Source organism: Prinia subflava, chromosome 1 (genome assembly GCF_021018805.1).
Source record: "Prinia subflava isolate CZ2003 ecotype Zambia chromosome 1, Cam_Psub_1.2, whole genome shotgun sequence".
Lineage (NCBI taxonomy): Eukaryota > Metazoa > Chordata > Aves > Passeriformes > Cisticolidae > Prinia > Prinia subflava.
In genome coordinates, this window is record NC_086247.1 from 49,626,392 (window position 1) to 49,645,242 (window position 18,851).

Here is an 18,851-nt window from a genome sequence, read left to right on the forward strand (position 1 = left end):
GCACAGGCAGGAATCCTGCAAGGTGGTGATTCTCCCATATTATCCCTGCTGAAGATTTTGCTTCATGTCATCCCAGCTTCAGGTGGTTTGTGCCACATCTTCATTGGTTTGTACAGAAATCTGCCTTGGCAGACCCTCACGTACCATCCCCAGATTTCATGATTATTTCATGTGATTATACTGGTCATCTGTAAACGTTGAAGTTTAAGAGGGAGATTGTCAAAGGTTTGAAGAGCCTTTGGAGCTCTGTTTCCCTCAGAGCTCAGGAAACTGAGGCCTCTATACCTTTCAAAAGCAGCATTTGTTACTTGCAACACTACCTTAAGAAGAGAGAGCAGGAAGGTGGTCTCTCAAGAACCATGATTCACCATTGCTCATTTTGACTTCTGCAAACATGGAAATTATTTACTTGTACCCATTATTTTGCAGAGTCTTTGCTAGGGAGTTTTGGTTTCTTGGATTGGTGAAATAAGGGATTACAATAATATAATGGCATCTTAGCCTTGGCTGGAATGGGAATGCAAACCAGAGTAGTTTTCCTCTATCCCTGTCCCACCTGGATCTTTCTTCTGTGTCTAACACTGAATATCAGCTCTTCTTCCAGAATATACCCAGAACAAACAGCTGTGAAGCATTAAAGGTCTACAACAAAGGCAGTGAACTGAACCACAGGCAATAATTATTATTGCCCTTCCAAGAAGTAAGAGAAAAGTCACAGCTTCTCCAGCAGCTACCTCTGGGATGGCATACTCAAACACAGCACCTCTCATCTATCTCATCAGGGTGATACAGATATTTCACAGTAAATTCTTAGACTTTACTAATCAGATAAGTCCAGGCACATAGTGCTGTGCTTACAAACACCTTCTGCAAGAAAAAAAAATTGTATCCTCTTGTGAAGGCTGATAAGCTGTGGATTGCTATTCTATTTGTTCAAGATTCATCTCCTGTCAAAACCTGTGTTGATTCTCAGTTTATTTTAAGTTCAAGTACTTTGTTACAAAGCCAATCATGCAAGCAGATAGTTGGAAATCCTATGCACACAATTTTTTGGGGGGGAGTAGGAAGGTGGGAAAGATTAATTAAGAAAGCAGATTACATGAGTCTAGTTTATTTACTCTTGTGCTTTCTGAAAACAGGAATGAACTTTGGCAGGGTTCGTTTTCTTGTTTCATTCCACTAGAGGTAACAAAATGTAATTTTCTTTAACAAGGGCAAATTAGAAGGAACTTATCTTCTGCTCTTGAGGCTGAGATAGGAACAATGCTGCCTCATTCAAGTGGCTACCAGTCATTATGAAATGCATGAATAAGCAGTGACAATTAATTCACTGAGGCTGGATGAAAATATTTTTTTGGTGATAGTGTAACGTAAATCATTGTTTTACACATTCCCTTTCAATGATTTAATTCATGCCTTTCTGACCCCTGCTGTGTTATGATTCATAGATTAGTGCTCATGTGTGTAATTTAACAGAGCTGAATAACAAGCAGCACAGAGACTCAAACAAATCCTTGCATCTGATGTATTTATGATGAATTAGGAAAACCTCATTAGTACCATGCAGAATGATTATGCTGATGCAAGTTCTACATAGGTACCTGTCAGGACAAGAAGAGAAATACACAAAACATTGTATAATGAGCAGTGAAACAGATGTAGAAATCCAAAACAATGTCAAGCATATAATCCATGCCATGTGTTGTACCTGTATTCCAATAGATAAGCATCTGTTTTTCTTGAAGTGGTCCTTCTTCCTATCTTCTACTGCAACAGTGGCAATGGTAGTGGTGGTGGTGACAGTGGCAGTATTGTTCCCTACATGCTGGCTTGCAGGGCCATGGATCTGCGCATTGGCAGCCTCTATAGCAGCTGTCAGTGCCTTCATACTGTCCAGGCTTTCCGTGGAGTTGCTAAGTCCAGACTGACTGATGATATCGCCCCTCTGTCCGTGCCCATCCATGTATGCATCTTGGGCAGACTCTGTGCTGCTCTGGGCCGTGATGGAAATAAAGGGTTTGGTGGTGGTTCTCGGTGGGACTGGAGGCGGTGTCTTCTTGTAGGTGGTAATGCAGGATGACACTGGAAAAAACATAGCACAGTTCTTGTTTTATTGATGCTGCGGGGAAAATGGATGCAAACGTGATATCAAAGCATCAATTGACACAGAGAGAGCAGAGGTGAGGAGGAGGCTGTTAGCCAAAGAAGCCCCACAAGTCAATCTAAGTACCATAGTAACGCCTTGCTTATCAGTGTCTTCTATTCCTCCTATGTGAGTGGCAGAATTGCTAGTAGGGCAGGGAAAGTGTCTATATGCCAAATTCCTCCTTAGTCTTTTTAGGATTGTTTTCTTCAATATACTTTCTGCTAACTGTTCTAAGTCCCATGGGAACAAGTCCTTCCACCAAAATGTTTGTTCTGCTTATGGCACCCAAACAAGATTCACAAGGATGGTAAGTCTCCCATCACTTATCCCAGCTAAACTGTACTTCAAGCAGTTTTACTGCAACTGTTTTCTGTCCCGCTCCCCTGTCCTACTCTATGCAGAATTTTAAACCACATTTTTCTGATGAGAGAGAGAGATTCTCAAGTCATCCTTTATCAAAGTTTGTTAACACTCACCATGCTTGGACTTGTGTGTTTCTTTCTCACTTGTTGCACAAACTTCTCAAATACTTTGAAATGCTTTGTAAGTTGTTGAGGACATATTTAAAAGAACATTTTGCCACATCTAATTTCTCACCATAAATATAACATCAGTTCTGGAAAAAAGATCATTTGATTTTACACACAGGAAGTGTTATGAAGTCAATGGCCAAAACCTGTCAGTCCGTGGTAAAGTGTAAGTTTAAATGTTTGCAATAACAAAGACTTTAATAAAAGTTCATATTTTGAAGGCCATTCTCTCTTTGTAAGTGCTGCTGTGTGGAGTTATAAGCTTAGCTTGAGGTTCCCAGGTTAAAACTATTGACTTGTATACACAGAATTACATACAGAAAGCACTACATGGAGATTAAAACATCTTCCTTTAAAGGTTAGTTAGCAGCTCTGCATTACTGAAGTCCTGGAATGCTTTCAAGGGAGGAAAGAAAGTCCATTAAGAACAAAAAACAACCATGATATGCTCTATTTTTTAACAAAATAAATGCAGGCATGAACCTGTGCAAAGTTCAGACACAGACTTGTTAACATAAGTTCTTATTAACAGTAATCATATGGCAAGAAATGATTCATCAGATCATTTTAATTGGCAGACATCTATGCCACCCACATAAAAGGTAACTCTACTACAGCTGTTTGGCTCTTTGTTTGCTCTGTATCTGCTTGTCGAGCCAGAGCCATTATGGCATTAATTTGACTAGCTCACATCCATATGCCTCATATCTCCCCATAGCTGTAGGAATAGTTACAGTGTAAAAGGTGTTTCCAGGGCATGAAATCACACAGGATTTTTTCAAAGGATGCTGGTATGAGTTTCTGATAACATGTCTGAACCCATGTTAAACATGTTGAATGCTAATGGAAAAGAAGAGTGTTTCAGGTAGTGAGGGTTTTGAAACTATGATTCACTTCTGAAGAATCAAACTGAAACCACAGCATCTCTGAGAGAGGAGATGGCTAAAAATGGACTTGTCAAATTTTAACTCTGGGGAAGTGAATAGTTAATAGGGTTAAAGGTGTTTTATAAAGTGCTCATGACAGGGTCAATACCCAGAACTAGTAGAAAGGTTGACAGTTTTACAAAGGGGATTATAAATGTTGTGCTGTTTTTCATTGGTTTTGATGCTGTCAAAAAGCATGTGTTGTGACAGCACATGCAGGTACATCAGCTGCTGTTGCTGCAGCACAGCCATGTACTCCAGGACTCATGGAGAATTGTGGAGGCTGCTGCTTGAGGACACCCCCAAAAGACTCCGGTTGGTTCATGGTCAGCAGAATGTTCTCCAGGCTGTGGAAATGCAAACTGAAATTCAACATGGAAGAATTCAAAGCACACACACACACCTATCCAGGCAACGCTTTGGGAAGCCGGTGCCAAACTTGTCTAATAGAGGTTCATGAGCACTGCTACTTTGCAATTCAGCAAAGTATAAATTGTACCATTTAAAATATGCTAGGAAAGGTCACTGGGGAACTTCATGCCAGCACCTTCAGTACGTCCCAGCATGGCACACAAGTATCATTTTTCTTACATAGCAGAGAGGGAAATGATAATGAAACACACTTGAAAAGGCGTCCTAGGTAGGAGAGAGAACATCAGAACCAAAGAGCAAGTCTTAACAAGATGGGTCCCCAAATCACTGGGCACCCTGCACTAGAGGCCAAGTCAAAAGCAACTGTCTATTGACAGCTACCATGCTCTCTGGACACAGCAGTACAAATACAGAATTGCCTGATTAAGTTGTCTTTCATTCTGTTGGTAAATGTACTCAATCAGGAGTATAATCCACTCCGCAATGAAAGATGTTTGCACTCAGCTAATTAAATCTGAAGTTATTCTTAAGAGGGGGAGAGAATTGACAAGTCATATGGTGAAATTGTAAAGAGAAATAGCAAAACGTTCTTTCAGCAAGTCAAAACAAATCCTCGGTTTCCCTGGAGTCACGCAGCACATACTGTACAGCTCCAGAGAAGCAGAGTGTGCAAGTCATAAAAGAACCCCAGGCACTTCATTACTGGAAATGATGTAAGCTCCTGCCGCTCCTCTGCAGAAACGACACCAAAACAATGCCGGGCCGCCGCCGCTGTCGGAGGCAGCCGCTCTCAGTGCCGGAGCCGCCGAGGCACAACAATGAAAGAAAGGCTTTCGCTGCCACAGCTCTTGGTGTGCGCTCAAGCACCTGGCAACCCGTGTCAGGGCAACCTGAAGGATCTGCGGCTCCTCAAGTGGCTACGGCATTTTGAACGCTAAGCTGCTCGAGAAACGAAACGAGTCCTCCCCAGGAGAATTGTCACAAGGCTCTGCTTGTCCAGCCAGGCGAGCCCGAGCACTCAGGCGGTGCGGGGAGCGCACATCCATCCGTGCGGCGTTCGGCCCCTGCGGGCGGGGGAGGAGCGCATCTCTCCGGCCGAGCTGCGGCACAGACCGCCCGGCAGGAGCGCTCCCGGGGAGAACACCGCAGCACCGCAGCACCACAGCACACGGGAGAACTTTGCAGACATCCTCACTCCACACACAGGCAACTTTCAAACTGTGAAAGCCGGTTTAATTCACATAAGGAAGTGAATTTAAAGGGCTGTGTAAATTCCCTGATAAATACGTTCTTGGACATAGATCAAGGAGTGAAGTTCTGTACGGAAACTGATCTGACTGGAGAGTCAAGTCAAAGCAGTCTCGTGAATCATTAAAATTGTTTAGATACGGAGTTAATCAGAAATCTCTTGTTCTGAATAGTAAAGGTACCCTCTGTTTGACACAACAAAGACTAGTTTCCACAGTTTTTTCCAGAGAGCACATGCTGCTGAAGCAGGTACACATTCCTCTCCTAGGGCATATGCAAGGTTTAATCCAGAAACTAGTTAAGTCATGCACAAGAATCCTCAGGCAGCCAAAGCACTTCGAATCAGGCTCAGTCTCCAGTGCATCAGTCCTCCAAGTTATGCTCTCCTTTTCCTTTTGATCTTTCCCCTGTTTCTGTGAACTGCTTTCAGGTTACAGTTTAATCCCAAATACCTAGTGAAAAAAACACTTTCTCCAGATTAAAAAAAAAACAACAAAAAACAAAAAACAAGCCATGGTTTTTGTCTTCCTAGCCAGTATTTCCAAACAACTAGCTCATGGGACAGGAATTTGGAACAGGGAGTGTCAACCACCCAGTTCAGAAGGAAGTCTAATGATAAAAAAATAATCCCAGATTGCATAATAATAAAGGCTTGAATTTGAATGTTTCATTGTAAGAGGACTTCAGTCGTTTAAACATGCTCACTAGGGGAGATGAGCCCTCAGGAACAAACAGCATGCAAACACAATTTTTTAACTGAGTGAATGGGTGCTCAGGAGAACCCCAAGGCAGATTAATATTTGTGAAGGAATCAAATTCACCCAATGCTTTGAACAGTTCAAGTGATGAGACACATCAGTAATATCTTTCTAAAATGGCAGTTTTATATAGACTTGATTATCAAGAATAAATGAACTTGCAAATTTAAAATTAATTAACATAATAGTGTTTCTTCTGAAAAAAAGCATGAGCTCCATAGTTTGAAAGGAGTAACAAAGACCACAACTTTCTCAGCACAAGAAAGATGTGGACCTGTTGGAGTGGATCCAGAGGAGGGCCATGAAGATGATCAATTGGTTGAAGTACCTCTCCCATGAACACAGGCTCATAAACCTGGGCATGTTTAGCCTGGAGAAGGCTCCACGAAGGCCTCACTGTGGCCTTCCAGTGTCTTAAGAAGGAGGGAGAGGGATTTTTTTATATGAGCAGATAGTGACAGGACAAAGGCAGTGGTTTTAAACTAAAAGAGGGTAGGGTTCAATTAGCTGCTGAGCAGAAATTTACTCAAAGGGTGGTGAGGCACAGGAGGTTGTCCAGAGAACTTATGGATGCAGCACCCCTGGAAGTGCTCAAGGCCAGGCTGGATGGGACCCTGAGTAACCTAGTCCAGTGGGAGGTGTCCCTGCCCATGGCATGGGGATTGGAATGAGGTGATCTTTAAGACTGCTTTCAACCCGAACCATTCTGTGAGTCAATGATTCTGACTTGTACACAACTAAGTATGAGGATAAAAAGTAGGAGTTCGTCGTTGCTGCACAGATGGACCTCAGTCTTCTGATTTTCTGTCTCTTAAATGGGTGTGTTAACAGTGGTGTCCTTGCACCTCACACAGCTGCCACACAAAACACGGGTACAGGCAGATCTCAGCAGACCTAAGCTTCAGTACTGCAGCCTGTGGGTTTAGAGGTGCAGGGCTTGATTTGGCTTGTCCGACTCAAACCATACACTTACTTCCTTATTGTTTTGAGTTTTGGGGGGAATGCTTGAAAGTAGGGTTTCAGGTCCTGTATTGCTATTTTTACATGCAAAAAATTGCTATGAAAGCAGAGCATGCATTATCTTAATAAAAAAACTAAGCAGATGGTTTCTGAGGATGTAGAGATTTACTATTACAAAACTGAAGCAAAGATTTTTATAAGACGTTTTAAACTGCCTGAGGGAATAATACCACAGTGAGTTATGGATGTCATTATCCCAAATGAGAACTACTGAAATCTAGATACCACACCATCAGGAATTCTGCCAAGGCCATGCTTTTTCCAGACCTCCCTCACTGCCAAGCAGATACCTTATTTGATGAAAGCCTAAGCTTCACTGGCTTAGGAAACAGGCAAAACATATAACTAAAATCCTGCAGAAATTTATTTAAACTACTTTTACAGCACACAATAGCACCGCAGACTTAATATCTCATGTATTTGGAAGTTTAAAGCAGTTGCTGGTGACCTTTTTATAAATCTGGACATTTTTGTTTGCAAGTAGGGTGCCTCCAGCTTCCCAGCTGGATACAGTGAGGGATCTCCTGAGGGTGAGACTAAATATGGCTCATCCTACATCTCAAATGAACTGAGTTGGAAAATCTGCATGTGCATACCCAGTGGATGACAGGTGAATATTTCTCCAGCAGATTTTTTTTCTCCTTTTAATTTCTGCTGGAAGCTGCTGATGCCAGTCAGAATCTTAATTGCTATCCCAGGGAAGCTGAATTATTGTGCAGAGAACAGGTGAGACAGCCAAAGGTGTCTGCTAAATGGAGTTTATCACTAGGATATTATCACAAATTATGGATGCACAGACAAAATCCAGGGCATGTAGGCTTCCTAGGAGACCCACTTTACTCCTTGTACTACACAGATGCTGCTGAACTTCTCTCTCTATAAAAATGACCTGTGCATTAACAGCACACTACTTAAGCAATTCAACTCTTGTGGCCCAAAAGTCAGGAGTCTATAAACAACTAAATGTCTGGAAAAAAGATTTCACATTAACTGAATGTTATTACCCAGAGTGGATGACTGATGGTTTATAATATTTAACTCCAAAACTTGTGAACTTTACTGGTGTCAAGCAATTAACACTTGGCTCTATTTATAGCTGTATGCACACAGGTATCATATATACCTGCTGAAGTTCAGTCAGGCTGGGAGAAATCAGGAGAGAAGCAGTTTTGGCTTTGCCCCTAATCTTTGGCTAAAAACAAAGTATCTGGAAAAACACCAGCAAGAACTTCAAGGGTAAGGATGTGAGTCTGTTCAGGACAGAGTCTCTCCTATAGATTAGAAGATTCAAATGCTTTAGTAGAGTCATGGTAGAAGGTCTCTGAGACAGAATATCAACCTCCACATGCAATGAAACATGATGAAGGAAGAGAAAAAAGAAAAACAGTACAGGAGAGTGGTCTTTTTTAGTCATCACGTGAATTATTTACCACCTTTTCACATGTATAGCAATTTTTCCTGAGAAAATTGGGGAAACACTGCTTGCTCTGTTGCTTAAACTTAAGTCTAGCAAACCATTCAAATGCTTTCTGCACTTTACCAAAACTTTATGTCCCCGCACATTGGAGCAGTAATGGAAAACACGAAACCTTATAATTTTAGATAAAAATAGGGTACTTAAAATGTTATGTTTCAGAACTTATATAAAAGTATCATGGTAAGAAATTAATAAGCTTTCTGAATATCAGCACTTTAATTTTGTAAAAGGTATTTATGGAAAACAAAGAAAACCTTGTGAAATATGGTAGTTTATCCCACTTAGATCAAGAATGTGTAACAGTAAATAAATGTAATAATATTCAGCTTAATGAAATCAGATTCCTTTCCTATATATTTTCCAGAAAGCAACTTCACTTGCACTTTGATATAACACTTTGTTATGTGTTACTGCAGCACTCTCGAGTTCCAGAATTTGCATCTTTTCCCCTTGGCAATAAAGTTAATAAAACAAAATGGGCAATTTTTAAAAAAATGTAGGCTTGTGCTAACGAAATATATATGTTTACACATCTATGTAAACAGATCTCTAGGTACAAATACAGTACAAGAACCAAACCCAAGATTTTCAGAAACACAGGGGGTTGAACTGCCTGCAAGTATCTAGTCACTGTCGTTAAAAGATGTATTTAGAAGTTTTCAAATCTGAGCATGCTCTAAAAAACTCATCACTTACTTTTTTGCCCATTGAGTAATGGTTGAATGTAAAGACTTGGTCTACGAGGGCACACTTGTAGTGTGCAAATTCCTGGCAAGTTCCTGGTGCTAGAACCTGTCTCTTGTTTACATTTCTAAATTGGATTTGGATTCTTGAAAATCTCACCCAAACCCTGCACATAAAACTGTAGACTGTATCAGTAGCACTTTCAACATGCCAGAAGTCAGTGTGCCATAGTGGAGCCTACATGTCCCACTGTGTTTGGGCATGTCCCTGTAGGTGCTATTTCTTGAAATTACCATATAATACTAGTAACTACTGGTGCTGGCCAAATTAATATATTCTTGAATATATATGCTGTCCCTTCAGTTACAGAAGGAACATCCAGGAGGTTTAAACTCTACCTGGAGAAACATCAAGGCAGATGTGTGGTCGGAACCAAGCTCACATATAAGTAACAACCTCCTGACCCTTACTGAAGCAAGTCCTGTGTGATGTGCCTTCCTTCACAGCTTGTTAAGAAGAGCTGCATTTTGTCCTTCCTGAGCCTCTGGTGCCAGTGTCTCATCCTTTCATGGTGGCAGACTGATGATAAAGCAAGTTTACTAGTCAGTCATTTTAGGAGGAGCTTGTCACAGATTTGATTGAGAAATTGCAAGTTGAAATTGTATAGTTCTTGTCACAGGAGGTCAGACTAAAGGATAATTAGGATCCTCCCCTTCTGAATCCCTGAATCCCAGAAACCAACCTGTGAACCTAGAGAAGACTTAAGCAAGTCAATTCTCTCTGAGTAATCTGAGCATGTAGCATTTAAATTAGCTAGGTATTAATGTTGCATCACTCTATTCAACATTATGGCGAGGATTTTGTTTTAAGCTCTTCATTGCAGCTAACTTTCAAAAGGCAACATTTGGCTGGGGTATTGACATTTCAAAGTGTGATTTCTGTATAAAAAAAAAAGTCTGTCAAAGTTGTTCCCTCTTCTTCAGTTTGGAAATGTACCTTCTTTGTTTGCTGTTGATGTTAGCAAGAAAACAAGTTTCTACTGGTTTTTACCCCCAGTGGCTTTCAGAATACTTAATAAACTTAAGGTAGGGTAAACAGAATTCTGCATTATTGCACACATTGGTATCAAGCTGGTCTCACAGAATTTGATTAGTGATGCATCTAAATTTGCTTAGAAATTAATTAGTTTAAATTGCTGTAAACCCACCCCTGATGTGGACATATTTAGAAGTGAATATAACTGTTAATGTCTTTTTTTCATTTTAAATGAAAATGAAGAAAATAAGAGTGATTCTTTCAAATAATTTATTGCAGTTTAAAGTGATTTCCTTTTATGCCATGGTGTGCAAACAAGCTGTACATTATTGTCAGTTTTATCCATTTGAATCCAGTAAAAACTGTATAAGTATCATTTAACCCAGTAAGTAAAATTTAATTTTCTGGGTTATAATCAGTTTTCAGGGTTGCTGTATTTGAGTTCAGCTGTGCCTGCATGGTTTGCTTACCTTTATACCTGGGATTTTTTAAAAACTACAGTGAATCAGAGAACACAATGAACAGGCATTGTGTGTGTATATATATACATAAATATATAAATAATACACGTACATACACATATAGGGCAGTTATATTCATCCAGTCATTAAGGGACTGGTATACACAGCAAATACAGAAATGTAGGTACACCACTTCTGCATGCTATTCAACCCTAAGAAGGGTTCAGAAGGTTTTAAGAAATCAAGAAAGTCATTGCTCTGACACAGACTATTCAAATGCATTTAATACAGCCTATATGAGGTGGGTTTTGCTATTTTTGTACAATAGCCACCTACTTTATTAATCAAACTACTTTATGATGCTGCCTAGTATAGGTTGGGATTCCTCAGAGCAGAAAGCACTTTGTCACCTGATCCAGCAATTAACTCAAATACTTTTAAACTCTTAAAAACAAAGTACACATTTAGGATTTTTTTTCTCAATACTTGGTGCCACCAAAGCGTTACGTCTTTGACATTGTGTCGAAAGTCAACATTTGAGTTGTATGCTACTTGATATATAAGATTTTATTAAATAGTTTGTCTAAGAGTTAAAAGGTATTCAAACGACAGTGATGATAAAGGGCTGCTGTATTTTAATCAGATAGATGTTGAGAAGAAACTCTATGAGTGCCAAGGACAAGGAAATAAAAGACAGTGTCAACTAAAAGAAGAGTGTGATTGATAAAAACAATAGGAACAACTTTTTAGCCACTATGAAGTGCCATGAGGCACCACAAGAATTGATTTAAACTATTTACTGTGAATTTCAGTGTAACACTACAGAGTCAAAAAATATATGCAGCACACTATATTATTCTCATAGATAAAAAGCTTATAAACATAACTGTAGAAAACCAGGTTTCAGGAAGAAAAGTATCATGTGTCTGTTGAGCAAGAACATCTGTTCAGACAGGGAAGTACTGACTTGTTTTTAAGCAGCCAGTACTGCATTTTTCAGCACACTTATCACACTTTTGGGGTGTTCCAATCCAAGCAGGAATGTCTAAAACAAGCAAGTTATGCTCATGTATTTCCTAAAAAATCCAAACCAAAACCAGAAGCAAGAGCTGCTTGATGCAGGAAGAAGGGAGGGAAGAAGGAAAATTATAGCTAAATCTGTGCTCCGGGCTGAACAGTGGCTGGTCACCTGAGAGAGAGAATTATGCCCCAGCTCAAAAGTTCTGCCTCTGCTGATAAGGTTATCAGATGACCCGTGAAAAGTCACCTGTCAGGGCAGATCCTCTAGCACTGTGGGGGAAAATCAAATGAGGAGGAAATGTAGACAAAGTGTTTACACAAGAAATTATACTTATCTTTGGCCTAATTTCAGGTAAAATAGCAAAACAGAGACTTGAGAATGCCAGCACTTTTCTTGAATTAACTTGAAAAGAACTGAATTGTTTGGTGAACAATGCATATGAAAAATAGGTTTGAAATACACATTTGGTGTTGAGAGGAGTTCAAATCTACACCAAGCCCTGATTTCTATCCTCTCATTTTACATTCAAGTGAACAAGTTACATCCTTGTTCAGTGGCAGGGCTGAGGTCACCGTGAGTGACCTCATCCTTTCAGCTATTTGCTTGTTTTTATGACAAGGGTCCTACTTAATAATGCAACAAGTCAGCTGAAAATACTCTTAGTGTGAAAAAATCCTAATGATCAGCCCAAGTGCCCTGAGCACAAAAAATTAGACATTTCATTTACAGTCATTATAGTGTGCAGATAAGAGCATTTCAATAAATCTGAGCACAAAAATCACTTTTTGTTGGGAGTCTTGAGTTAGCACCCAGAAGACATTTAGACACAGAAAGACTGTAGCCCTGGCATGCATGAAAGAGGACAGACCAGTCTTGGGTGACTCTTAAGCAAGGTTTGAGTGAAAGATATTGTAATTTCTTTTCACGTATTTCTCAATTTATTAAAAATTGGCTGCAATACAGATTCAGAGTTTGAAGGAGATGCCAGACACAACCCCCCGTATCTTCCTTGGAGCACTAATTGCATTCCTGATAATAGTCTAACAGCTTTTTTTCCTTCTTTTTTGTTAATTTCTTTTTTATTAAAACAAAGAAATCAGTCCAGTAGAGGCAGAAAATTTAAAACTTGCCATCATGATCCTGAAACCTTGAATTTGTGTCGTATCATTCCAGTGGCAAAAATACTGTGTTTATTTTACATTATTTCCACAAGGACAAGAAGCATTGTCACAGTACAGAGCCATGAGAATAAACTCTTCTTTCTCCAAACCAGTCATTTTACTTTCCATTTACAGTTTACTTTAGCAAGAGATTTTGAAATTAGTGCTCATCATTAGCACCCCCCTTTTTCTCTAACCCCTAGACAGCAAAATAATTTTAGCATTTCTCACCTTTACTTAAATGTACAAAAATGAATAATGCATTTTGTAGTGACTTAGCTAAAAGATAAACCCACACATTCTGGGCTGGCTAAGTCAAAAGGTAGACCAAGACACCAATTTGAGGCACAAGAAGAGAAAGCAAACAAGCCCAAACAAATTTTGACACTTCAAATTATTTAGACCTTTTGAATCTTTAGACTACATAAATGCCTTCTGTAGATCACAAAGCCAATAGAAAAATCTTTGCCATACTAACAGAATGACTCCTACAAATCCATACAATTTCACGTGTACATAGCTAACACTCCAGACCTCTCAGTGCATGAAAAGCAGGAAAGGCCAAATTTATAACCAAGGCTCCATTTTTTTTTTCTCCCTAGTTTCCTGCCCCAGCCTGAAACTTCCTCTTCTTAGTCATCCCTCTAATAAGACCCTTTTATCACACTGGCGTATTACCCTGATAGACTTGGTATTTATTTTGGATTGGAAATCCACTTCTGAGACTTTACTGTGACTGAGGATGCTACCACAGGCTTAGAGGATGCAAAAGAAAGGGGAAGAAATCAAGTTTAGAGCCTCTTGTACAAACTGGTCAGTTAAAAATAAATAAATATATAAATAAATAAACACACTAACACAAATAGCTTTAATGTTGGTCAAAACAAAGGATGCCAAGCAGAGCAACTCCCAGCCTTGTTCAACTCAGGCTGTTTTGTTCATCTCTGCTTTGCTTGAAAACCTTTCTATGACCTCAATTTCTGTTTGCACGGATGTTTGAAGAATGTCTGTCTTAACACCAGCACCTTTATCTGCCTGGTTAACATGTGGTCATTCATTATTTGTTCTCATCAAATTACAGAGTCTGAGCAGCATCACTGTCAAATGCCAATCACTGAGCACAAAAAGCAAATAATTAAAATGGACAGATGATGAATAATCCACAGGCCAGAGTCTGCTTTTACTAAACTGCTTGTTAACAAAGAAAAAACAAATTCATGTGTAATAATGACGACTGTTCACAAACAACTTGTGAACTGGAAAAAAAAAATTAAAATTCAAGATTAAAATCAGTTCCAGTGAGTAAATCAGTCAGCTCTTGTTACTAACAACATAATATCATTTACTTTTTATCACAGGAGATGTAAGAGGATACACAGAGTGTGCCTAGCTCTAGGTCACAGCAGCATCATCCAGGGCTGCACTGTATCCAGCTGAGAGGACAGGCTGAGGCTAGTTGGACGATTTCCAGAAGAGCTATTACTCTGGAGTAACTGCATTTTGGAAGTGGTTTAAACTCAATCACGACATCCCCATTTTTTATTTGAGATTAAGGGTATCCAGATGAAGAGCTATTGTGGAATAACCACAGTACTTTTGGAGAATTTCCAGGGTGAGAGAGACTTTACTGCTGAGAAGTACAGCACATTGAGCCAGCAGTCTTCTCCCATAACCTTTGTTTTCTTCAGAGTCTGTCAAAAGTCAGGCAGGTCTGACTCCCTTCAGCTTTAAAGACTAAAAAGGGCAATATTCAAGATACTTTGGCTGAGCGACTTGGGTGAAGAAAATAGCAACAAAGTGAACAAAGTGTGTGCATGAACTAGTTTCTGTCTAAGGTTTCTCAGGGCACAGACTCCCCTACCTGCACAATGATTAGAAAAAGCATGAACAAACACATTTTAATAATTTCAAAGCAGCTTATTACACATACAATGTCATTCTTTTGTGTCTAAGACTGATGTTAAATTCACGTACACCAGGAGTGAAATATACTCAAAAAAATGAAGAGGAACTTTCTTAGCAGTTTTCCTGAATTTAGCACTGACTCCTGTGGGTGAGTCATATTTTTCTTGTTATCCCATTCAGTTGACTTTTCTATACATGTGTTGAATGTGCTATGTATTAACAGCCAAGTAGACCACCACAGCAGTTTTCTTTGCGATTGGGAACCTGCTGATTTGACCTGCTTATCAAGAGAAAAATGTCATCTCAACAGGACAAGATTGTTTCGTATTTCTCCCTATTTTCTTCCTGTGAGAAATTTTTTTAACCCCCTAGACCCAAGTAAAAAGTCACCAGTCTAGGATTTTTTCCTTTTTTCTTATTTTCTAATACTTTTACATGATTCAAAAAAATACAGATTTCTTTAGATAAAATTTTAGAATGTGAAGTTGGAAAAGCATGACCTTAATGCTCTTTATACATGCCTATGTGGAATCCCTTTGTGTCCATTTTTAAGCACATCAAGTGGAATTTAGACTCCTATAAGGCAAAACAAATATCTGTTTATGAATAACTGTATAATGATAAAGGAAAACATGCAAAACCTTTTAAGAGAAATAATACCAATAATTACAATTTCAAACCTTGCCATGTTTACACAACAGAAAAGAAGTGGTCTTTTGGGCACAGAGTTTTAGAATCATGAAGGTTGGAGAAGATTTTCAAGATCATCAAGTCCAACCTTCAACAGAATACCACCCATTAAAACCATATCAGGAAGTGCCACGTCTGCTTGGTGTTTGAACATTCCAGGGATGGTGACTCCACCACTTCCCTAGGGAGCCAGTTCCATGCTTAGCATGTTAGGAGTCCTTCAGTATGGAAAGCACTGTTCACTGTAAACTTAAGTTACCATTACAGTTTGTGTCCTAAGCTGCTCTGAAATATTCCAGAGACTTCTTTTCCTCACTTCTATTTTTACAAGTTAAAAGTAAGACTGCCTAGATTATGGTATTAGCTTCACTAAGGAGAATTGAGCACACATTACTTCCCTCTCCCTTATAAATGACATGTTGTCAAAAGAAAAATTGGGTTAAAAAGGTTATATTTCACATTTCTTAGACTGCTGTTTGCCACTTGGTCAAGAACTGCGCTTCCCATGACCTTCCACAGCCTGCCATGTGTGAAATGCATCCTACGTGACAGTTTTAACATCAGTTGCATCATTAACACATGTTCCTGACTGCACAGTGTTTTTTTGCACTTTGCCAGATGAGGCAGAGGCTAGATGAATTGTTACTGTGCACATGCAGTTTTCTAATAAAAACAATATGGCATTATTGCTCTTGGAAGCACATTTGGAAAATCTTACCCCACGCTGTATAATGTGCATCAGGCTGACAGGTGGGTGAGGCGCCGTGTGTGAGGCAAGGAAGAGGAGCCCACAAGGAAAATAAATACCTGGGTGCTTGTACCTGCCTGAACACATAAACACAGCCCCCATGCACACACTACAAACCCACGTTCATCTTCAGCTCTGCCTTTGAGTTTTGCTTTTCTTCTTATCTCACATGATGCAACAAATTTCAAGGCATCTTTTCTCCGGAGCTTCGATTTGTATCTTTGGGGTTTTTTTAGGAAGCACTCTCAGCTTCCTCAGCACATGACACTGGGAGGGATTATTTGGTCCATCCACAGCTTTCATGTTAAGTTCCAAAGTATCTTCTAACACTAACTATGCAGACTCAAATCCCAACACTAAATAAAAACACATAGAAGTTGCGGTAATAAAAAGGCTAAAACCTCAAGATAAAATGGTAGAGAAAGTGAACAGAAGAGCTTCAAAGGCTTGGCCAGTGTCCTGGGCCTTTCTAGATGAGGATGAATCTGCCCAGGTGATCCTTTCCTACAGGTAAACTAGGAAAACAAAAGTTAAAGAGGTGAGTATCCCCAGCATGAACTGGATTGGATCCAAATGCAACTCAGTTCCCTGCCAGTTCTTCACAGAACAGCATATGGACATATACTCAGAAATGTTTTTTCTTGAAAAAGCTTTCTTCACCTTTAAGGTAAGTGTACATGCATGTGCATCTATTTTTATAAAGGTGTTACTGGGACAAGGAGGGAATTATAGTTAATAGCACCAGATGTCTTACAGCTTTTTGTCAAAGACAAAAACCCTGCAGCTCAGTTGCTCACTATAGGCTAAAAAAAAAATCTGCTTATGAGCAAAATAATGCACATTATTTCACTGCTCAGTCTAACACCAGCCCTATAATTACTGGATTCTCAACTATCTTCCACATTCCCCTTGAGCTACGAATTACAAGTTTTCAGTATATTGGATACTAATACTGTGGCATGATTAGATTACCATTTCCACAGGTTGCCAACACACAATAGCTCATCTAAGTATGAATAGATTCATTTACTTGAAAAGAATTTTCTTTACCTTTCAGGTTAATCATCTGTGTCTAACACAGGGTAAAAAGAACACAAATTATTTTCAGGCTAGCTTCACTTAGAAAATAAAATGACCTCCCTAGTTTTCACATCCCAGTGTTTGAAGGCATACAGATGTGGGGTTTTTTTTTCTGGCTTCTCAGAGAAGAGCTGTTTGCAGAATGCAGATACAGACCTGTTTTCTTTTGAAGATGGAATCCATTAGTCACTAAGGAGGCTACAGCATAATGGAAAGTAGCCATTTTGTGTTCATTTTAGTGCATAGCCTTGGAGGGGAGAAACACACAATCTATGTAATTTTTGATGTGCTATTGAATAGAATATAGAGACTATAAATATTTTATTTGTCGGTTATGGGTTAAAAAGGTATTTTGTACAGACTAGATATTTCCCTTTGGAATTCATGAAAACATAACAGCTTTGAACTTGAAATAAGGATCAACATTTAAGGATATTTGTCATTTGTAGACTATTTGTTAAGTAAACATTTAACTGTATGTTCAGAAATACTCAGAACACCAGTATGCCAGGAACACCTGTTCCAGTGCCACCAAGCAGCTGTAACCCAGCTTAAGGGGCAGCACCTATCACAACTCTCTCATGCTGCCAGAACTGCAGGTGAAACAGGCAGGTGAGTCCACTCTATTGTCCATTCAAATAAATAGGTAATGGATCACAAGCAACACGCTTGTTTTTTTGTGAAGCTGACACACTGCAAGTGGCAGCTCTGGTGACTCACCAGCTCCACTCACCCATTGTTATGGGACCCTGGTTTTGCTAAAATGCATTCACATCCTTGCCCCATCCCATGGGATAAAGGACACACACATTGCCTTCCCAGCTGTTCACACCTTACTATAGGTTTTTGGCGGATGCAAAAGGCCAGAGAAATCAGTGAAAACTCATAGGAACTTCCACCAGTGAGCAGCCTTTGTGGGCCATCCCTTGTGCAGCAAATAAAATTCCTGCCACACATCTGTGGCCTGGTTGGCACCCTTGTTTTCTGTGTTTTAACTTTCTGGTTTATGATTTTATTATTTTAATGTGGTCTCCAGACCATCTGCAAACCACCATTGCCTTATGATATTTCTCTGCAGTGATTACATAAAAAAACCTTGTTAAAAAGGCAAATCTAAACAACTTTGGAGATGCTCAAGGAGAACCACAGATTTCTTCTTGACATGCATCATTATGTAGTTAAAGAACATTCCATGAAACACAAGGATATTTATTATTCAACAGATGACACTCTGTTACAGCTTAAGCTAGTCAGGAAATAAAAGGACAGCATTATTTAATTAATGATGGTTTTCAAATTACATCCAGAGAGAGAATAGCTGCCTTTTCAGTTTTTGTTAGCCCATATGTGGCCATGTGAGCACTGCTCACAGAAACACTACTCCCTTCTCCCTTGCTCACACACAGACACACACATTGTGCTCCTGACTTTGTCCTGACTGTTCCTGGACAGTTTTCCATTCTAACAAGCATCTAGACAAACAACACCATGCTTCCTGTAGGAAAAAGAAGCCCTTTACCTTAGGGTGTCCACATCTCTCTCTGCCTGTAGGGCAAACACTTTTTTTCCTACTGTGGCCTCTCTCCAAGC

The 18,851-nt window shown here is 39.5% G+C and overlaps 1 protein-coding gene across 4 annotated transcripts in view; it reads right to left on the minus strand.

Moving 5' to 3' along the window:
• The window catches only part of DLGAP1 (DLG associated protein 1), a 400,953-nt gene that overhangs the window by 24,781 nt on the left and 357,321 nt on the right, over positions 1-18,851 (minus strand). For all 4 annotated transcript variants that reach the window (XM_063396014.1, XM_063395993.1, XM_063396003.1 and 1 more), the window contains one exon: positions 1,709-2,082. In XM_063396014.1, coding sequence (XP_063252084.1) covers positions 1,709-2,082 — 374 coding nt within the window. The remainder of the gene's footprint in view (positions 1-1,708; positions 2,083-18,851) is intronic.